This window comes from Bubalus bubalis, chromosome 4, assembly GCF_019923935.1.
Source record: "Bubalus bubalis isolate 160015118507 breed Murrah chromosome 4, NDDB_SH_1, whole genome shotgun sequence".
NCBI classification, from domain to species: Eukaryota; Metazoa; Chordata; class Mammalia; order Artiodactyla; family Bovidae; genus Bubalus; species Bubalus bubalis.
In genome coordinates, this window is record NC_059160.1 from 91,317,149 (window position 1) to 91,340,492 (window position 23,344).

Consider the following 23,344-nt stretch of genomic DNA (forward strand, 5'->3'; position numbering starts at 1 on the left):
TAGGACTGCTTTTACCGTGTCCCACAGGTTTTGGGTTGTTGTGTTTTCATTTTCATTCGTTTCTATGCAAATTTTGATTTCTTTTTTGATTTCTTCTGTGATTTGTTGGTTATTCAGCAGCGTGTTGTTCAGCCTCCATATGTTGGATTTTTTAATAGTTTTTCTCCTGTAATTGAGATCTAATCTTACTGCATTGTGGTCAGAAAAGATGCTTGGAATGATTTCTATTTTTTTGAATTTACCAAGGCTAGCTTTATGGCCCAGGATGTGATCTATCCTGGAGAAGGTTCCATGTGCGCTTGAGAAGAAGGTGAAATTCATTGTTTTGGGATGAAATGTCCTATAGATATCAATTAGGTCTAACTGGTCTATTGTATCGTTTAAAGTTTGTGTTTCCTTGTTAATTTTCTGTTTAGTTGATCTATCCATAGGTGTGAGTGGGGTATTAAAGTCTCCCACTATTATTGTGTTATTGTTAATTTCTTCTTTCATACTTGTTAGCATTTGTCTTACATACTGCGGTGCTCCCGTGTTGGGTGCATATATATTTATAATTGTTATATCTTCTTCTTGGATTGATCCTTTGATCATTATGTAGTGACCATCTTTGTCTCTTTTCACAGTCTTTGTTTTAAAGTCTATTTTATCTGATATGAGTATTGCTACTCCTGTTTTCTTTTGGTCCCTATTTGCATGGAAAATCTTTTTCCAGCCCTTCACTTTCAGTCTGTATGTGTCCCCTGTTTTGAGGTGGGTCTCTTGTAGACAACATATGCAGGGGTCTTGTTTTTGTATCCATTCAGCCAGTCTTTGTCTTTTGGTTGGGGCATTCAACCCATTTACGTTTAAGGTAATTACTGATAAGTATGACCCCGTTGCCATTTACTTTATTGTTTTGGGTTCGAATTTATACACCATTTTTGTGTTTCCTGTCTAGAGAATATCCTTTAGTATTTGTTGGAGAGCTGGTTTGGTGGTGCAGAATTCTCTCAGCTTTTGCTTGTCTGAAAAGCTTTTGATTTCTCCTTCATACTTGAATGAGATCCTTGCTGGGTACAATAATCTGGGCTGTAGGTTATTTTCTTTCATCATTTTAAGTATGTCTTGCCATTCCCTCCTGGCTTGAAGAGTTTCTATTGAAAGATCAGCTGTTATCCTTATGGGAATTCCCTTGTGTGTTATTTGTTGTTTTTCCCTTGCTGCTTTTAATATTTGTTCTTTGTGTTTGATCTTTGTTAATTTGATTACTATGTGTCTTGGGGTGTTTCGCCTTGGGTTTATCCTGTTTGGGACTCTCTGGGTTTCTTGGACTTGGGTGATTATTTCCTTCCCCATTTTAGGGAAGTTTTCAACTATTATCTCCTCAAGTATTTTCTCATGGTCTTTCTTTTTGTCTTCTTCTTCTGGGACCCCTATGATTCGAATGTTGTAGCGTTTAATATTGTCCTGGAGGTCTCTGAGATTGTCCTCATTTCTTTTAATTCGTTTTTCTTTTATCCTCTCTGATTCATTTATTTCTACCATTCTATCTTCTAATTCACTAATCCTATCTTCTGCCTCTGTTATTCTACTATTTGTTGCCTCCAGAGTGTTTTTAATTTCACTTATTGCATTATTCATTATATATTGACTCTTTTTTATTTCTTCTAAGTCCTTGTTAAACCTTTCTTGCATCTTCTCAATCCTTGCCTCCAGGCTATTTATCTGTGATTCCATTTTAATTTCAAGATTTTGGATCAATTTCACTATCATTATTCGGAATTCTTTATCAGGTAGATTCCCTATCTCTTCCTCTTTTGTTTGGTTTGGTGGGCATTTATCCTGTTCCTTTATCTGCTGGCTATTCCTCTGTCTCTTCATCTTGTTTGAATTGCTGAGTTTGGGGTGTCCTTTCTGTATTCTGGCAGTTTGTGGAGTTCTCTTTATTGTGGCGTTTCCTCGCTGTGTGTGGGTTTGTACAGGTGGCTTGTCAAGGTTTCCTGGTTAGGGAAGCTTGTGTTGATGTTCTGGTGGATGGAGCTGTATTTCTTCTCTCTGGAGTGTAATGAAATGTCCAGTAATGAGTTATGAGATGTCTATGGTTTTGGGGTGACTTTGGGCAGCCTGTATCTTGAAGCTCAGGGCTGTGTTCCTTTGTTGCTGGAGAATTTGCTTGTTATGTCTTTCCCTGGAACTTGTTGGCCCTTGTGTGGTGCTTGGTTTCAGTGTCGGTATGGAGGCGTTTGATGAGCTCCTGTCAATTAATGTTCCTTGGAGTCAGGAGTTCCCTGGAGTCAGGGATTGGACTTAAGCCTCCTACTTCCAGTTATCGGTCTTAATTTTACAGTAGTTTCAAAACTTCTCCTTCTATACAGCACCACTGATAAAACATCTACGTTAAAGATGAAAAGTTTCTCTACTGTGAGGGTCACTCAGAGAGGTTCACAGCGTTACATGGAGAAGAGAAGAGGGAGGAGGGAGTTAGAGGTGACCCAAATGAGATGAGGTGGAATTAATAGTGGAGAGAGTGGGCTAGCCAGTAGTCACTTCCTTATGTGCACTCCACAACTGGACCACTCAGAGATGTTCACGGAGTTATACAGGGAAGAGAAGAAGGAGGCAGGAGACAGAGGTGGCCAGAAGGATAAAAGGGGGAAATGAAAAGGCGGGAGACAGATCCAGCCAGTAATCAGTTCCTTAAGTGTTCTCCACCGTCTGGAACACACAGAAATTCACAGAGTTGGGTAGAGTAGAGAGGGGTTAGGGAGGAGATACAGGTGACCTGGTGGAGAAAATGGAGAGTCCAAAGGGAGAGAGAGCAGTCAAGCCAGTAATCTCGTACACTAGTGAAAAATGGGTCCTGAAGATTGGGTTCTTAAAGGTACAAAATTGGTAACAAATACATAAAAATTAGAAATCTAGAGTAGAGTTTGGAATTTCAAAAAAGCAATGTTAATGAAAAGGAGAAGGAAAAGAAAGAGAGAAAAAATGAACAAAGAAAAACAAACAAGGTCGTGAAAGTAGTAAACTACAGGTACAAAATTGATAACTAATACCAAACAGCAAAAATTAAAAATCTAGAGTAGAGTTTGGAATTTCAAAAATACAACGTTAAAAAAAAAAAAAAAAGAAGAAGAAGAAGAAAAATAAAGAGAGAAAACAAACAAACCAACAAAAACAATGTCGCAAAAATTATAAAGAAAATACAGGTACAAAATTGATATCAAATACCAAAAAGCATAAATTAAAAATCTTGAGTAGAGTTTGGAATTGCAGATATACGATGTTATATAAAAGAAGAAGAGAAAGAAACAGAGGAAAAAAAAAGTCACAGCAATTATGAAAAAAACTATAGGTACAAAATTGATAGCATATATCAAAAGGCTAAAATTAAAAATCTAGAGTAGAGTTTGGAATTTCAAAAATGCAATGTTAAAGAAAAGAAGAAAAAGAAGAAAAAAAAAAAAAAAACCCACGGTCAAAAAATTATAAAATATATATATGAAGTTTGCTGAAGAAGGAAAAAAAAAAAAAAAAATAGGGTATTTTTTTTTTTTTTTTTTTTTTTTTTTGCAAAGTAATAGTTATAAAAGTGAAAATTAAAGGACAATAGAGGACTTAAAAAAATTTTTTTTTAATTAAAAAAAAAAGAAAGAAAGATTGATCGTAAAAATAGTAAAAATATATCTAGGTCTTTCTCTGGTTTTGTTGTGAGTATTGTGGGTTCAGTTCATTTTTGGCAGTTCCTTAGTTCGACTTATATTTCTCAAGATCTATAGGCCCCTTCCTATGTAATCCGTAGTAACCACAGGGTTTTAATCTATGGCCTGTAGCTTCCAAGGCGTTTCCCTCTGTTATAGCTTCTTCTGTTTGCTGGTCTCTTCAGTGTCTGGTTCCCGCCGACACAAAGGGGACGGTGGAGGACCCTATTTTTTTTTTTTTTTTTTTTTTTAATTTAGGCTCACTTGTTCAGCCGCGCTGTGGGGAGGGAGGGAGGGATGCTGCAAACAGATAACACTGGCGTGCGCTCGAAGTGCCTTGGCCACACTGGGTCTGCCCCCGCTCACGGCGCGTGTAACCTCCCTGCCCACACTGCTTGGGCTCTAGGTTGTTCCGCCGGGAACAATCAGAGGCCGGCCCTGGACTGAGCTCCCAGGTCCAAGCCGCTCAGGTTCAGGCACTCGGGTAGTCCTCAGAGGCGCAGACTCGGTTGGGCCTGCGTTTTGTGTTCTTCCCAGGTCGAGCAGCTCAGGTGATGAGGTGTTTGGCGGGCGCCAATGCTGCGACTTATCGCCTCCCCGCCACTCGGTTATCTCCTTTTGAAGAGTTGGGCTGCTTTTCTGGGTGCCTGATGTCCTCTGCCGGCATTCAGAAGTTGTTTTGTGGAATTTACTCGACGTTTAAATGCTCTTTTGATGAATTTGTGGGGGAGAAAGTGTTCTCCCTGTCCTACTCCTCCGCCATCTTGGCTCCTCCTCTCAATCTTTGCTTTTTGAATGTTGAGTTTTAAGCCAACTTTTTCACTCTCCTCTTTCACTTTCATCAGGAGGCTCTTTAGTTCCTCTTCACTTTCTGCCATAAGGGTGGTGTCATCTGCATATCTGAGGTTATTGATATTTCTCCCGGCAATCTTGATTCCAGCTTGTGCTTCTTCCAGCCCAGCATTTCTCATGATGTACTCAGCATATAAGTTAAATAAGCAGGGTGACAATATACAACCTTGACGTACTCCTTTTCCTATTTGGAACCAGTCTGTTGTTTCATGTCCAGTTCTAACTGTTGCTTCCAGACCTGCATACAGATTTCTCAAGATGCAGATCAGGTGGTCTGGTATTCCCATCTCTTTCAGAATTTTCCACAGTTTATTGTGATCCACACAGTCAAAGGCTTTGGCATAGTCAATAAAGCAGAAATAGATGTTTTTCTGGAACTCTCTTGCTTTTTCGATGATCCATTGGATGTTGGCAATTTGATCTCTGGTTCCTCTGCCTTTTCTAAAACCAGCTTGAACATCTGGAAGTTCACAGTTCACGTATTGCTGAAGCCTGGCTTGGAGAATTTTGAGTATTACTTTACTTGCGTCTGAGATGAGTGCAATTGTGTGGTAGTTTGAGGATTCTTTGGCATTGCCTTTCTTTGGGATTGGAATGAAAACTGCCCTTTTCCAGTCCTGTGGCCACTACTGAGTTTTCCAAATTTGCTGGCATATTGAGTGCGGCACTTTGGCAGCATCATCTTTCAGGATGTGAAATAGCTCAACTGGAATTCTATCACCTCCACTAGCTTTGTTCATAGTGATGCTTTCTAAGGCCCACTTGACTTCACATTCCAGGATGTCTGGCTCTAGGTGAGTGATTACACCATTGTGATTATCTGGGTCATGAAGATCTTTTTTGTACAGTTCTTCTGTGTATTCTTGCCACCTCTTCTTAATATCTTCTGCTTCTAATAGGTCCATACCATTCTGTCCCATATTTGCATGAAATGTTCCCTTGGTATCTCTAATTTTCTTGAAGAGATCTCTAGTCTTTCCCATTCTGTTGTTTTCCTCTATTTCTTTGCAGTGATCACTGAGGAAGGCTTTCTTATCTCTTCTTGCTATTCTTTGGAACTCTGCATTCAGATGCATATGTCTTTCCTTTTCTCCTTTGCTTTTCGCTTCTTTTCTTTTCACAGCTATTTGTAAGGCCTCCCCAGACAGCCATTTTGCTTTTTTGCATTTCTTTTCCATGGGGATGGTCTTGATCCCTGTCTCCTGTACAATGTCACGAACCTCCGTCCATAGTTCATCAGGCACTCTATCTATCAGATCTAGGCCCTTAAATCTATTTCTCACTTCTACTGTGTAATCATAAGGGATTTGATTTAGGTCATACCTGAATGGTTTAGTGGTTTTCCCTACTTTCTTCAATTTCAGTCTGAATTTGGCAATAAGGAGTTCATGATCCGAGCCACAGTCAGCTCCTGGTCTTGTTTTTGCTGACTGTGTACAACTTCTCCATCTTTGGCTGCAAAGAATAGAATCAATCTGATTTCGGTGTTGACCATCTGGTGATGTCCATGTGTAGAGTCTTCTCTTGTGTTGTTGGAAGAGGGTGTTTGCTATGACCAGTGCATTTTCTTGGCAAAACTCTATTAGTCTTTGCCCTGCTTCATTCTGTATTCCAAGGCCAAATTTGCCTGTTACTCCAGGTGTTTCTTGACTTCCTACTTTTGCATTCCAGTCCCCTATAATGAAAAGGACATCTTTTTTGGGTGTTAGTTCTAAAAGGTCTTGTAGGTCTTCATAGAACCGTTCAACTTCAGCTTCTTCAGCATTACTGGTTGGGGCATAGACTTGGATTACTGTGATATTGAATGGTTTGCCTTGGAAATGAACAGAGATCATTCTGTCATTTTTGAGATTGCATCCAAGTACCGCATTTCAACTGTTTTGTTGACCATGATGGCTACTCCATTTCTTATGAGGGATTCCTGCCCACAGTAGTAGATATAATGGTCATCTGAGTTAAATTCACCCATTCCAGTCCATTTTAGTTCGCTGATTCCTAGAATGTCGACGTTCACTCTTGCCATCTCTTGTTTGACCACTTCCAATTTGCCTTGATTCATGGACCTGACATTCCAGGTTCCTAGGCAATATTGCTGTTTACAGCATCGGACCTTGCTTCTATCACCAGTCCCATCCACAACTGGGTGTTGTTTTTGCTTTGGCTCCATCCCTTCATTCTTTCTGGAGTTATTTCTCCACAGATCTCCAGTAGCATATTGGGCACCTACTGACCTGGGGAATTCATCTTTCAGTGTCCTATCTTTTTGCCTTTTCATACGGTTCATGGGGTTCTCAAGGCAAGAATACTGAAGTGGTTTGCATTCCCTTCTCCAGTGGACCACATTCTGTCAGACCTCTGGATCAAAATAAAAAGCTATTACCCACATGCAGGCAGGCAGTTTGTGACCTGTGGACTAATCTTCCAAGCCCCAGTCTAGTTCTAATCTCATACCACTTGCTATAAATAACTTAAAATGCTTAACATGCCCTAGGAGAGTCAGCATTAGAAACATTAGCCACTACAGAAATAGACTTTGACCTAGAAATCATGTCTGGAGTATTAATGGGAAAAGGGGGAAGAAAAGACATGGTGTGACTATACATACATTAGGAAGAAAATTATCATTATCTTCTGTTGGGCCTTGCAAAGCTCAGTGTTAGAATTCTTTTTATACCCACAATGTTAGAATGGGCTGAGTTACAGTGCAGAATGGTAAACTGATCATTGGTTAAAGTATAATTTCTGGATCCTGTTCCTAGGTATTAAGCTCTTTGGAAAATACCATCATATCTCTGGGGAAAAAAATTCAAGAAAAACAATAGAGAAAATGACAATCATGGAGGATGCTGACAACCAGGATGAAATATAACTGTCAAATAAAGAAAAGTCTTCTTTGGAAATGATGTGCTAATACTGGAAAAGGCAATGGCAACCCACTCCAGTACTCTTGCCTGGAAAATCCCATGGATGGAGGAGCCTGGTAGGCTGCAGTCCATGGGGTTGCTAGGAGTTGGAAACGACTGAGCGACTTCCCTTTCACTTTTCACTTTCATGCATTGGAGAAGGAAATGGCAACCCACTCCAGTGTTCTTGCCTGGAGAATCCCAGGGACGGGGGAGCCTGGTGGGGTCCATCTCTGGGGTCGCACAGAGTCAGACACGACTGAAGCGACTCAGCAGCAGCACTGCAAATACTAGTAGTTACCAAGGGCTGTTTAATTAAATCCAAGTCAAGTTTAACAGGCCATAGTCAAGTATCACTTTAAAAATAAGTCAATTTGACCAGTTCATTCTGAAAAAGAACAGTGCTCTTTTTCTTTTGTCATTTGTGATTCAGACAAAATAAATATCTGATTTATGTGAGCAATATTTGTTTTAAAAAATACAACATATCTATCATGTTTATATAAAACTCTACCCAAACTGATATGTTCAGGTTTACATAAACATACACACATATATATTTTTAAAATTCCTGAAGTCCAGGCAGAAGCCCATAGGGGTGTGTGGCCACCATAGGCTAATTACTTAACTCGGGCAGTTGTAGGACTGTTGTGAGGTGGTGGGTCTCTGACCTACACTTGACAGCTTTCAGCCTTTCATGCCCTTCCTATGAGGAAATCTTTACCTTTTGTTCAAAATGTTTGAACAAAACTCACCACTGAACAAACAGATTTATTAACATGACACTTGGCACAAAGGACTAAGAGAAAGTGGGTCATATATAGTCAGTCAGGCTGTCAGCCATCTAGACACAAGTGAGTCAGCGTCCACGGTGTTCGGAAGGTAGAGTTCATTCAGGCTAAACTGTCAGTCCCAGATGGTGCTGAGGACAAAAAGATGGAAAAGGGTTAGACTGATTTGCTAGTTTTTAAAATTGGAATTTAAGTACCTATAATCAGCATATAAAAGTAGCTCTTGTTTCAGTTCTGCTATATTGATTTTCTTTCAGAAAATAAATGGCTTACAGACAGATGAATGGTTTATTGTATATAAAATAATCTATATGAGCTAAAATCAAGATTGAGGTAATACCAAATGCAAAATTTTCACTTTAACTATTCTTATGACACTCTACCTCAGGATGGGTGTTTCTGATCAGGATATTAAGAGCAAATGCACTGTGAGCTTTTATACTTTAATACCAAGTGTGTTAGAAATAAAATTTCAGGGAATTCTCTGGCAGTCCAGTGGTTAGGCTGCACAGCGTGGCCAAAAAAGAGAAAAGAAATCAAATTTCAAATGGTCTAAATCCTGAGCCCTATTATCTGGGCCTTAATATCTTTTGACACCTGAGCAGAGAAAAGCCTTTCATTAAAAATAATAATAAAATGGCATGTGCTAAGAGAAAAGGAAATGACCAACGGTCCCAAACGTTTATCAGATTGAATAAGAATTACTTTAGCTGCTTCTAAAACACATTACCAGGAACTTCCTTGTGATCTAATGGTTAAAAATCCACCTTGTCAGGCAGGAGACATAGGTTTAAGCCCTGGTCTGGGAACTATGACTCCATATGCCTGGAGGCAACTAAGCAAGCTCTGGCTCTGGAGCCCACAAGCAGCAACTAGAGAGAAGCCTGCGCACGGCGATGAAAGATCCTGCGAGATGCAACCAAGACCCAGTGTGGACAAAAATAAATATGAAAACAAAGCAAAAAAATATATTGCCAGACTCACTCCTAGAGACCTAATCCCAATGGTTTGTACTGGCATTTGTGAAGCTGTAGCTTACTTTTTTTCTCTCCTCTGCATTCACCATGGGACAATCACTGAGTCTCCTTTTAGCTCACTGGTATTACCTGGGGTTTTAGGACGTTGTTGCTGCTAGGTACCAACAGCCTCTTTTTGGCCTTTCAGTTACTTCATCTGTATAGAGGCTAATTCTTTAGTTGTAAGAATTAAAATGAGATCATATGAGTGCTCAGGACACCAAATGCACACTGTAAAATCATAGAAAGAAAACATTTCTAGTATAGTGTAGTGGAGAATGAGATATCAAGGTGGCAGAGTAGAAGGAGGTGTGCCCATCGTCTCCTGCAAGAACACCAAAAATGCAACTAGTTGCTGAGCAACCTTTGACAGGAGGATGTTGGACCCTATGAAGAAAGATTTCCCAGGTCTAAGGACCAAGGAGTAGCCACAGTGAGATGGTGGGAGGGGTACAATCATGTTTAAGTCAAATCCCATACTGGCCAGGTGGGCAACCCACAAACTAGAGAGCAGTAATCCCAAAGAAGATTTCTCACTACTGTGAAGGTTCTAGGCCCCATGTCAGACTTTCCAACCTGGGGGTCCAGCAAAGGAACTGGGAATCCCCAGGGAATCTGACTTTGAAGGGCAGCGGTATTTGATTACAGAACTTCCACAGGACTTGGGGAAGCAGAAACTCTTGGAGGGTACAAACAAAACCTTGTGTGGACCAGGACCCAGGGAAAGGAGCAGTGACCCCACGAGACTAAGCTAGACCTGCCTGTGACTGTTTGAGAGTCTCCTGTGAGGCGTTGATCAGCAGTAGCCTGCCACAGGGACAGGGGCACTGGCAGCAGCAGTCCTGGGAGGCACCTGTTGGCATAAGTCCTTTTAGAGTTCACCTTTAGCCCTACAACAGAGCCTGTAGACTCCAGGACTAGGCCTCCTCAGGCCAAACAACTAACAGGGAGGGAGCACAGGCCCACCCATCAGCAGAAAACTGGATTAAAGATTTACTGAGCATGGCCCTGACCACCAGAGCAATACCAAGCTTACCCCACAGCCAGTCCCTCCCATCAAGAAGCTTGCCCAAGCCTCTTATCCTCATCCATCAGAGGGCAGAAAGAAGAAGCAAGAACTACAATGCCACAGACTCCAGGACAAAAGTCACAATCACAAAGCTAACCAAAATGAACATATGGATCACAGCCTCGTGCAACTCAATGAAACTATGATCCATGTCGTGCAGGGGCACCCAATGCAGACGGGTTGTGGTATAAAGTTCTGACAAAATGTGGTCCACTGGAAATGGGAATGCAAACCACTTCAGTAAGAACACACTGGTCATAGTAAACACACTCTTCCAACAACACAAAACTCTACGCATGAACATCACCAGATGGTCAATACTGAAATCAGATTGGTTATATTCTTTGTAGCCAAAGATGGGGAAGCTCTATACAGTCACCAAAAATAAGACCTGGAGCTGACTGTGGCTCAGATCGTGAGCTCCTTATTGCAAAATTCAGACTTAAATTGAAGATAGTAGGGGAAACCACTGGACCATTCAGGTATGACCTAAATCAAATCCCTTATGATTAGACAGTGGAGGTGATGAATAGATTCAAGGGACTAGATTTGGTAGACGGAGTGCCTGAAGAGCTACGGACAGAGGTTTGTAACACTGTTCAGGAGGTGGTGACCAAAACCATCCCCAAGCAAAAGAAATACAAGAAGGCAAAGTGGTTGTCTTAGGAGGCCTTACAAATAGCTGAGAAAAGAAGAGAAGTGAAAGGCAAAGGAGAAAAGGAAAGATATACCCAACTGAATGCAGAGTTCCAGAACAGCAAGGAGAGTAAGAAAGCCTTCTTAAGTGAACAGTGCAAAGAAATAGAGGGAAACAATAGAATAGGAAAGACTAGAGATCTCTTCAAGAACATTGAAGGTATCAAGGGAACATTTCACACAAGGATGGGCACGATAAAGGACAGAAATGGTAAGGACCAAACAGAAGCAGAAGAGATTAAGAAGAGGTGGCAAGAATACACAGAAGAACTATACAAAAGAGTTCTTAATGACCCAGATAACCACAATGATGTGGGCACTCACCTAGAACCATACATCCTGGAGTGTGAAGTCAAATAGCTCAGCTGGGATTCTGTCACCTCCACTAGCTTTGTTGGTAGTGATGCTTCCTAAGGCCCACTTCACTTCACACTGCAGGATGTCCAGCTCTAGCTGAGTGAGCACACCTCTGTGTTTATTTGGATCATTAAGACCTTTTCTGTATAATTCTTCTGTGTATTCTTGCCACTTTTTAATATCTTCTGCTTCTATTAGATATTTACCATTTCTGTCCTTTACTGCACCCATATTTGGATGAAATTCCTTTGATATTTCCAAAGACATATCAATAGATTGATATTTATATCAAATATCAATAATTGATAGACTCTTGAACAGATCTCTAGTCTTACCCTTTCTGTGGTTTTCCTCTATTTCTTCGTTCACTGAAGAAAGTCTTCTTGTCTCTCATCATTCGTCTCTGGAATTCTGCATTTAGTTGGGTGTACCTTTACTTTTCTCCCTTGCTTTCAATTCTCTTCTTTCCTCAGCTATTTGTAAGGCCTCCTAAGACAACCACTTTGCCTTCTTGCATTTCTTTTTCTTGGGGATAGTTTTGGTCACTGCCTCCTGTACAATGTAACAAAGCTCTGTCCATAGTTCTTCAGGCACTCTGTCTACGAGATCTAGTCCCGTGAATCTATTTATCACCTCCACTGTCTAATCATAAGGGATTTGATTTAGGTCATACGTGAATGGCCTAGTGTTTTTCTCTGGAAGTGAAAGTGTTAGTCTCTCAAACGTGTCTAATTCTATGCATCCCCATGAACTGTAGCCTGCCAAGTTCCTCTGTCCATGGAATTCTCTAGGGAAGAATACTGGCGTGGGTAGCCATACCCTTCTCCAGGGGATCTTCCTGACCAAGAGATTGAAGCCAGGTCTCCTGCATTGCAGGCAATTCTTTACCATCTGAGTCACCAGGGAAGCCCCAGTGGTTTTCTCTACTTTCCTTCATTTAAGCCTGAATTTTGCAATAAATAAGGAGCTCATGATCTGAGCCACAGTCAGTTCCAGGTCTTGTTTTTGCTGACTGTATAGAGCTTCTCCATCTTCAGCTGCAAAGAATATAATCAATCTGATTTCAGTGTTGACCATCTGATTTTAGCAACCAAGAGCAATTGTCAGATACATTGACAATTCACTTCAGCCTTTTCTCAAGTGAGCTAAGGTTGGGAGGTGGGTGTGTAGTAAACAAGGGCTGGTTCTTTAGTTCCATGATCTCCAGGTTGTATCATTTGATGACTTAGTAGAGAGAACTCCTTCATTGGAGAAGTTTGTTGTATTTCTGGGGCTAAATGGTAGAGGAATTGGCTAAAACTTTCAAGGGCAGTGCTGTGCTGTGCTTAGTTGCTCAGCTGTGTCTGACCCTTTGCAACCCCATGCACTATAACCCACCAGGCTCTTCTGTCCATGTGGATTCTCCAGGCAAGAATACTGGGGTGACCATGACCTCCTCCAGGGAATCTTCCCAACCCAGGGAAGCAACCCAGGTCTCCTGCATTGCAGGAGGATTCTTTACTGTCTGAGCCACCAGAAAATGAATAAGCTATCAGTTCTTACTTATTGCTGGGATAGGATCATACAGGACCCTGCCACTTTCCACATATACCTGAAAAAGCATTCAGGTAGTTTGGAAAATGTAGGACAGGCCAAACAAAATTAGCCTATCAATTGGCAGCTTTTGACCTAAAACATATTCTAACCCTAATCAGAGTATTAAGCAAAGTATCTTTGATATGGTGCTGTTCTTGGTGCTGCTAAACACCAAAGTTGGTGTCTTAAAGTATATACTATGAAATAAATACTGATTGGTAATGGTAACATGGGCTCTGGAATTTAGCTAGTCAGATTCAAATGGCAACTACACAGTTATTAGCGATGTTATTCTACTTTGGGCCCTTCAGTTGTCTTATTTTTGTCTTTTGTTGTAAGGATTACAAGAGATCTTATGAGTGTCAAAGGCTTCCCCAGTGGCACAGTGGTAAAGAATCCTCCTGCCAATGCAGGAGGCCCAAGGACACGGGTTTGATCCCTGGGTCAGGAAGATACCCTGGAGTAGGAAATGGCAACACACACTAGTATTCTTGCCTGGAAAATGGCATGGACAGAGGAGCCTGGGGGGCTACAGTCCATGGGGTCACAAGGAGTCAGACATGACTGAGTGACTGAGCACACACACACACACGAGTGCTTAGACCCCAACTAGCATAGTAATGTGTTGGTCATTTTTAACGTTCCAAAGCTAAGATGTCAAAGGAAGGTGACACGTCTGAACTCACTGGTCCTGTCCAAGGAAGGAACAGAAAGCGCTGCAGAGGGCAGAGCTAAAGCAGGATCTTCAAATGGTTGTGCATCCTATTTTAGTTCTGAAATTAAACCCAAATAAGGAGTTCCCCATGGCTTAATGGTTACGATTCCAGACTGTCACTGCCGTTAGTCTGGGTTCAATCCCTGGGCAGGGAGCTAAGATCACATAAAGCACATGGCACAGCCAAAAAAAAAAAAGAAAAAAAGAGCTAAATGAGAAAGGACAACATGGAGAACGAAATTCTCATAACTTCCATGGTGGTACTTATAGAATTCAGTTCCTGTTAAGACAGACAGGGGAAGCTTGCAACACAGAAAGCGAAAATGAAGTTCTAGTGACACCTCTGGAGCAAATTAAGTGCTGACTTATCTTTTCCTGCCCTGTGTTTGGTGACATTCCTAGCAGTTTACTGTTTCTGAGCTTTGTCCTTGTATTTATATCTGGTCTCCAAAAATGTTTTCATTTCTAAGCTAAACAATTTTGGCTTCTCTTTTCAAATACACATACTTTTCATTGGCAGCATATACAGAATATAAAACCCTACATCAATGGTAAAACAAGACTACAGACAGAAAAATGTTCAGCTTAGAGTGGAGAAAGGCAGAATGACAATTATCTCTCAACTTTAAATATGGTAATGATGTCATCTTTAGCAATGGCAAAACTAAATCGGTGATAGAGATTAGTGTTTGGTGTCAACAATTCATCAAGTCTTCTGGGAACTAAACCTATGTTGAGTCTTGAACAACATGAATTTGAACCCCGTGAGTCTCCTCATACAGGGATTTTTTTCAATGGTAAATATGACAGAAATACATGATCCCAGACAGGGTGAATCTGAGAATATGGAACCACAGATTTGGATAAACACTGGACATGGAAGGCCAAGTATAAACGTGAAGAGCTGACTATAAATTACTTGCAGATTTTCTATTCCATGGAAGATCAATACCCCTAACCCCTGCATGTCCAGAGATCAACTGTATACCTCTATACCTTCTAAAGAGAAAATCACTAACAGTATGAGTCTAATATGTCAATCCAGGTGGTAATTGATGTTTCAGTATTTCAAAGTTGGTGTGTGTGTGCACTCACTCAGTTGTGTCTGACTCTTTGTGACCCTTTGGACTGTAGCCTGGCAGGCTCCTTGTCCATGGGATTTTCCCAGCAAGAATACTGAAGAAGGTTGCCTTGCCCTCCTCCAGGAGAGCATCTTGACCAGGAATTAAACCTGAGTCCTCTGCGTCTCCCGTGCTGCAGGAGGATTCTTTACCGCTGGGCCACCAGGTGAAAGCTCAGTTGTGTCTGATTCTTTGTGACACCATGGACTGTAGCCTGCCAGGCTCCTCTGTTCATGGAATACTGGAGTGGGTTGCCATTTTCTTCTCCAGGGGATCTTCCTGACCCAGAGATTGAACCCGGGTCTCCGTCATTGCAGGGAGATTCTTTACCACCTGAGCCATCAGGGAATCCCCAGAAACTGTGTTTATATATTGTTAAGTGTCAGTAAGAGTTCATTGTAACCACTCCTAAAACCACTAGCAGGACCTCACAAGAACCAAAATACAGCTCTTCCCCATCCCTGTTAATTCCCAGTACACTGTAGCAGCGCAGTTTTATGGAGAACGAGGACCAACTTACATAAAGTACAATTGTATATCCTTAAACATTTCACACAGAGTGCGCATGCTGGCACTGGAAGATGTCAGCTCTAAACACTGTTTACTGTGCCCGAAGTAGTGGCTGAATAGAAAGCACACTTTCCATGTGAGAGCTCCGATGGAATATAGCATGGGAGTGTTGTTAACACTGTAAAATACTACACACATAGTGATATAAACTGCCATTTAACTGGGAAGAAATTTTCATCATTGCAAGTCACATATATAACTTCTAAAAGAAAACTAGCAGCTTTTACCTGGGCTTCTAAATATTTGTGAATCTGAGGCTGACTGCACCCACTCAAACTCCCGGCAAAGGTAAATGTTAGTGTACCACCTTTACAAAGAATTTCGTCAACATGGCCCTCACCTACTGAGGCCAGACGAGAGCCTAAGAGGTCAGTCTCCAGAGTGCCCTTGTGAACAGCTTAGGGGATGATGGTAGCGGAGAGGGAGGAACGGTTGGGGAATCTGTCTCTCAGGATTCTGTGCTATGTCACTGGAGGGGCTGAGGTAAAGGTATGGTCAGTGGAACACAGAAGTTTATTTACCCTTAAAGCCATGTAAAAGACAGTCCATTCAGTCTGTGCTTTTGACTGTGTACAAAGTATTGGAAACAATGCCTTTAGGGGCTCAGGTGAACAGAGAACATCAATCAACAGGCACTTCAGAAGGAAGACACCAGAAATGCAGTCCTTCAATTGCAATCCCATTACTGTTCTCACCAAGTCAGTGGCTATAAAAGACCTGATTATTTATCTCCACTGGACAATGTGACTTGGTTTGAGATAATCACATGGTGTCAGGCTCCACATGTAAAAACATCAGAAGTGGCTGAAGAGCAGCAGCTCCATGCTGAAGGGACCCATTTCCTCTGACTCTAGAGCTCCACCATCTGGTCCCAAAGTTTTTCCCTCTGAAGGAATGGCTGAAGAGAGGTAGCCCAGTGCAACCCTGCAGAGAGAACTTGGCAACCAGTGACACCAAAGGACTCGCTGAGAGGGAGCGAGCTTTCCAACACTTACATCTAGAGCTCCTGAGATTGCCTTGCAAGTCTTCTTGGGCATGCCTCAGAAAAACATGACAATTCTGGAAGAAGTTGTTTTTTAGGAATAAAACAGATGGCTCCTCTTCTTTCAAGTTTTTTCTCCTCACTCCAAAGTCTCTTGAGAACATCAATTCATAAATGCTACCATCTTTTTCTATCACTACCATCCTGGAGATGGAAGGGGAAGGTTTCCCAACTCTAATTGCTCAAGAAGAAATACCATCAAGAGAGCTCTGTACATGAGAGTACATCAAGAGAACTCTGTAACATGAGAGTTATTAAAATCAGGACTCCCAAGAACATTTCAGTAAGCTCTCAATCTCTGAGGGAAATCATCAGAGTGATTTTCAGAAGAGATTAGTATTAGTCACCACGACCACAAGTGAGTTTTACCATCTGTCCATTTATCATCTTAGTGCTTTCTCACCCCTCTTAACTTCCACTGACAAATTTAAAGTGAAAATAAGTTAAAAAAATCCTGAACCTGATAGATGAAGATTATCTCATAATTAAATATAATATGAATCAAACTACTCTAGTTGAGATTTTATTTTTTATAATAAAAATAATTCAAAGGATTTGTATAAGGAAAGTATTTTTCAGCCCTTTATTTTTTTGCTGTATACTTTTTATTTTTTTCAAACTTTAAACTTTTTGTTTTGTATTGGGATATAGCTGATTAACAATGTTGGGGGGGGGTGAACAGTGAAGGGACTCAGCCATACATATACATGTGTCCATTCTCCCCCAAGTTCCCCTCCCCTGCAGGCTGGCACATAACATTGAGTAGAGTTCCATGTGCTATACAATAGATCCTTGTTGGGTATCATTTTGAATATAGCAGTGTGTACATGACCGTCCTAAACTCCCTAACTATCCCTTCCCCCCAGCAACCACAAATTCGGTTTCTTTTTTTTTTTTAATTTATTTATTTTTTTACTTTACAATATTGTATTGGTTTTGCCATACATCAACATGAATCTGCCACGGGTGTACACGTGTTCCCAATCCTGAACTCCCCTCCCACCTCCCTCCCCATACCATCCCTCTGGGTCATCCCAGTGCACCAGCCCCAAGCTTCCTGTATCCTGCATCGAATCTGGACTGGTGATTTGTTTCTTATATGATATTATACATGTTTCAATGCCATTCTCCCAAATCATCCCACCCTCGCCCTTTCCCACAGAGTCCAAAAGACTGTTCTATACATCTGTGTCTCTTTTGCTGTCTCACATATAGGGTTATCGTTACCATCTTTCTAAATTCCATATATATGCGTTAGTATACTGTATTGGTGTTTTTCTTTCTGGCTTACTTCACTCTGTATAATAGGCTCCAGTTTCATCCACTTCATTAGAACTGATTCAAATGTATTCTTTTTAATGGCTGAGTAGTACTCCATTGTGTATATGTACCACAGGTTTCTTATCCATTCATCTGCTGATGGACACCTAGGTTGCTTCCACATCCTGGCTATTATAAACAGTGCTGCGATGAACACTGGGGTACACGTGTCTCTTTCAATTCTTTTCAAAAAATATATGAAACAAAGTCTTTCCCAACAAACAGCTGAGTCCTAAATGCAGCCTGTGCAACAGCACATACCTTTGGCTATGTTCACACAGTAAACCGTAGAAACACTGGCCCTGATGGCTACCTGTGAACAGTGTCTACTTAGTACAGCCACTGGTGGTTTCTTTGGTCAGCAGGACTTTAGAGACGCTTACCGTGTGCCCACAGTCCAGGAAGGACATGCCCAGTGCAATGAAACACTGCCAACCCTGGAAGAGAAAATATAGTTAGTCATCATTCGCTGACCCCTCTGGAGAGCCCTCTTACCCCCCTCACCGCCCACACTGCACTGCTCAGATGCAAAACTCTTTGTTGTACTAATTTCAATACTCAGCTCCCTCTGTTCCTACTGCTTTGCATTTATTTCTTTTATCTGACTGGGAGAGGTCCCTGACGACCCCTTTTTTTCAGTCCTACACCATTCTTCACAATATGAGTAATGACTGACTGGCTAAGAACAACTGTGACAGTCTTCTGAACAAAAGAGTGGGATAGTAATTCATTCTAGAATCCGTCCTCAGCCTTAAAACTGGGTCTTCAACAATTTCTATAGCCTCAGGCTGACTGAGAACAACTGAGAACCTTCATAACCAATTTGCATACAGGAAGGATCCCCTTAACTTCTACAGAAACTTCCTTGTGGCCATGCTGCCTAGCTTGTCAGAGAAGGCAATGGCACCCCACTCCAGTACTCCTGCCTGGAGAATCCCATGGATGGAGGAGCCTGGTAGGCTGCAGTCCATGGGGTAGCTGAGGGTCAGACACGACTGAGCGACTTCACTTTCACTTTTCACTTTTCACTTTCATGCATTGGAGAAGGAAATGGCAACCCACTCCAGTGTTCTTGCCTGGAGAATCCCAGGGATGGGGGAGCCTGGTGGGCTGCCGTCTATGGGGTCACACAGAGTCAGACACGACTGAAGTGACTTAGCAGCAGCAGTAGCCTAGCTTGTAGGATAGGATCTCTGTTCCCTGACTAGGGACTGAACCTAGGACTTTGAAGCAAAAGTCCAAAATCTTAACCACTAAGCCACCAGGAGATGTCCTACAGCAAATTGTTAAAACAATTTCTGTCAAGGCCATACTCAGTTATTTAGGTTTCATAGATTGAGGGCAGGAGGAGAAGGGGGTGACAGAGGATGAGATGGTTGGATGGTGTCATCAACTCAATGGACATGAGTCTGAGCATACTCCAGGAGATAGCAAAGGACAGGGAAGCCTGGCATGCTGTAGTCCATGGGGTTCCGAAGAGTAGGACACAACTTAGCAACCGAACAGTAACAACCATCCCTATATTATAGGGTCAGCTTAATCTAAGTGTACTCATGGTTTACCGGGCAAGAAAAAAGAAGAGATATATCTATCCAAGACATAATTTCTCAGTATTCACTAAAATGTTTTCGCAATCAAGACATTGTCTGTGGCAGACAATGACATGGGGACTAGGTAAGTGTTAAGAAGATGAGCAGGGCATTTCTACCCTACTGCCTTGCCATGCTTTGTAGTAGTCCCTAATCCTCAACCCTGTGTTTTTTTAGAGAAACCTGCGTAGAATAGGGAGGTGTATGTGTTGTTGCTATAGCTACTTTTCATTCATATGAATAATATTACAGAAGAATTGGAAAATAGAGAAAAGAATATTTCCATAATCCCACAATCAAAGGCAACTACTATTACTATTTTAATATAATTTACTCTAGACTTTTGATAATTTTTTTGTTATCTAGGTATACATAATTCTCTATTCTTTTTCTATGGAGCACTATGTTTTACAACCACCATTTTTAATAATTCAGTGAGAGATTATCACTATTTACTTGTGTCATCATTGGACAGCTATTAAGTAGTAGAGCTGGCCAGGGCTGTGAACCCACATGTGCTGCCCTCCAAAGATTTGAAATCACACAACACAGCTCCCTTCTCCAACCCCATCTTGTACCACTCTGTACTTTTACATAGCTGATCTTCTTCAAGTTCTTCAAACATACTACACTCTCTGGTTAGGAATTATTAGAATGGGAATCAGACAGAGTGACAAAAATAGAAAAATGACAGCTCTTAGGAACCAGGGAAAATTTATGGCTAAAAATATTCTTTAGTCACAGCTGATTTAACAATTTCATGTAAATTGTGTCAATAACCTGAAGATAGATTGGTAAATGCTCTTTGGGATCCTTTTTCTTCTGAGTGTTAGCCCTACCTCACCACCCCTGCCCTCTCCCAGCTGGACTTACCAAGTAAAACACAAAGCTCAGATAAGCTACGCTGACCACTGCAGCCACCACGTACAATGCCACGTGCCCTAGACCCTGGACATAAACCACGACAAAGTACATGTTGATGAAACAGATGACAAGGACCACAATACCGCCTATGATCCTCCAGCCTCTGTCAAAAGAATCAGCACAATTATTGGTGGAACAGTTTAACCTATTCATAAACAGAAAAGAACACTGTGTCTTTTGAGGTCACAAGACAGGAGTAAGGGGCATTTCAAAATAAACTGAAAAGTGCTTCTTTTGTCCCAGATTAGATTAAATGAGCAAAAATTACACAATGATAGGAGAAAGAGAAAAAAAAACAAGCCACTATCAAATAATCCATATCATCAGTTCAGTTCAGTTGTTCAGTGTCCAACTCTTTGCGACCCCATGAATCACAGCACGCCAGGCCTCCCTGTCCATCACCAACTCCCGGAGTTCACTCAGACTCATGTCCATCGAGTCAGTGATGCCATCCAGCCATCTCATCCTCTGTCGTCCCCTTCTCCTCCTGCCCCCAATCCCTCCCAGCATCAGAGTCTTTTCCAATGAGTCAACTCTTCGCATGATGTGGCCAAAGTATTGGAGTTTCAGCTTTAGCATCATTCCTTCCAAAGAACACCCAAGAATGATCTCCTTTAGAATGGACTGGTTGGATCTCCTTGCAGTCCAGGGACTCTCAAGAGTCTTCTCCAACACCACAGTTCAAAAGCATCGATTCTTCGGTGCTCAGCTTTCTTCACAGTCCAACTCTCGCATCCATCCATATGTGACCACTGGTAAAACCATAGCCTTGACTAGACGGACCTTTGTTGGCAAAGTAATATCTCTGCTTTTCAATATGCTGTCTAGGTTGGTCATAATATTCCTTCCAAGGAGTAAGCATCTCTTAATTTCATGGCTGCAATCACCATCTGCAGTGATTGTGGAGCCCCCAAAAATAAAGTCTGACACTGTTTTCACTGTTTCCCCATCTATTTGCCATGAAGTGATGGGACCAGATGCCGTGATCCTAGTTTTCTGAATGTTGAGCTTTAAGCCAACTTTTTCACTCTCCTCTTTCACTTTCATCAAGAGGCTTTTTAGTTCCTCTTCACTTTCTGTCATAAGGGTGGTGTCATCTGCATATCTGAGGTGTTTGATATTTCTCCCGGCAATCTGGATTCCAGCTTGTGCTTCTTCCAGCCCAGCGTTTCTCATGATGTATTCTGCATAGAAGTTAAATAAGCAGGGTGACACTATACAGCCTTGACGTACTCCTTTTCCTATTTGGAACCAGTCTGTTGTTCCATGTCCAGTTCGAACTGTTGCTTCCTGACCTGCATATAGGTTTCTCAGGAGGCAGATCAGGTGGTCTGGTATTCCCATCTCTTTCAGAATTTTCCACAGTTTATTGTGATCCACACAGTCAAAGGCTTTGGCATAGTCAATAAAGCAGAAATACATGCTTTTCTGGAACTCTCTTGCTCTTTTGATGATCCAGTGGATGTTGGCAATTTGATCTCTGGTTCCTCTGCCTTTTCTAAAACCAGCTTGAAAATCTGGAAGTTCATGGTTCATGTACGGCTGAAGCCTGGCTTGGAGCATTTTGAGCATTACTTTACTAGTGTGTGAGATGAGTACAGTTGTGCAGTAGTTTGAGGATTCTTTGGCATTGCCTTTCTTTGGGGTTGGAATGAAAACTGCCCTTTTCCAGTCCTGGGGCCACTGCTGAGTTTTCCAAATTTGCTGGCATATTGAGTGTAGTACTTTCACAGCATCATCTTTCAGGATTTGAAATAGCTCAACTGGAATTCCATCACCTCCACTAGCTTTGTTCGTAGTGATGCTTTCTAAGGCCCATTTGACTTCACATTCCAGAATGCCTGGCTCTAGGTGAGTGATCACACCATCATGATTATCTGGGTCATGAAGCTCTGTTTTGTACAGTTCTTCTATGTATTCTTGCCACCTCTTCCTAATATCTTCTGCTTCTGTTGGTCCATAGAAGATAAAGGACATTTCTGTCCTTTATCGAGCCCATCTTTGCATGAATCTGTATCATATAAGTCCCTAAAAAATGCAACAAGCCCTACAACTGAAAAGGTCATGAGTCCCTAGCGATATAACAAGTCATTTCAAATACCCCATGTCCTTTAGACATGTATATAAAAGGTTATTAGCTTATGCCTCTCTCATCAAGATCATTTAAAATGGATTTAAGATGCTTTAACCTTCAGTGGCTGAAGTTGAAGAGTTAAAGCACTAAAAGCTGAAAAACTTCCCCCAGAAATAAAACATGTACTTGCCCTCCTTTGTTACATTTACCATCTCTGTTTTCTTTTCTTTAATTTTTAAAAATTGAAATATAGTTGATTTACAATGTTGTATTCACTTATTTTTAATTTTGGCCACACCCTCTGCCATGTAGGACCTTAGTTCCTTGACCTGGGATCAACCCCTCACCCCCTGCACAGGAAGGCAGAGTCTCAACCACTGGATCATCAGGGAAGTCCCCAGCAGTCTCTCTTTTCTTAGTCAGAGATTGAGGGGGCAGCTCTAGCAACCACCTCTTAAAGCACATAGTCCCCTATGACTTATTTCCTGACTGGCCTGTTTGATGAAGATATCCTTCCCCCCCACATCTTGGGGAACAAAAAGAAGTACACTCACAATCCATTGGCAAATTCGCTCATCACAGGCCGCAAACTCGTAAATGTGAGGATGGGTATGAGAGCAAAGGGAAGCTGCAAAAGAAAAAAATAAGATAGGGCTACAGGGGGTCCTTGTAACACCCCAGAGAGCAGCACTGTTAGCAAAAGGGAACCACAGACCCTGCCTCATCTATTCTGTGAGAAATTATTCCTGTCATCACAACATGCTGGAGGGGTATGTGGAAATCTGTAGCATGAACCCAGCATCAATTATGATCACAGTGTCTTTAAAAAAATTGTATCTGCCTTGTCTTCTTAATCTCCATAAAGCCCAACAGTGTCCTATACATTATTTAAAGTTTGCTAGGATTAACGAACAATGATTGTATTCTATGTGTAATTATAGCTTATAATTTCCATTCAACAGGCTTAAAAATAAAGCCATTTCTAAAAGCCTTCTAGATGCCAGAGATTTCATATGCGTTCACCGTAGACCAAGACTGTGCCTCTTTCTT

At 41.5% G+C, this 23,344-nt stretch overlaps 1 protein-coding gene across 1 annotated transcript in view; it reads right to left on the minus strand.

Annotated features, from left to right (window-relative positions):
* Window positions 1–7,606: 7,606 nt before the first annotated feature.
* The window catches only part of LOC102411837 (natural resistance-associated macrophage protein 2-like), a 28,376-nt gene continuing 12,638 nt past the window's right edge, over window positions 7,607–23,344 (minus strand). Inside the window, 5 exon segments of the mRNA XM_044941743.1 lie at window positions 7,607–8,326; window positions 8,328–8,357; window positions 18,091–18,144; window positions 20,170–20,323; window positions 22,849–22,922. Of these exon segments, the coding sequence (XP_044797678.1) occupies window positions 8,264–8,326; window positions 8,328–8,357; window positions 18,091–18,144; window positions 20,170–20,323; window positions 22,849–22,922 (375 nt within the window). The 3' untranslated portion in view covers window positions 7,607–8,263.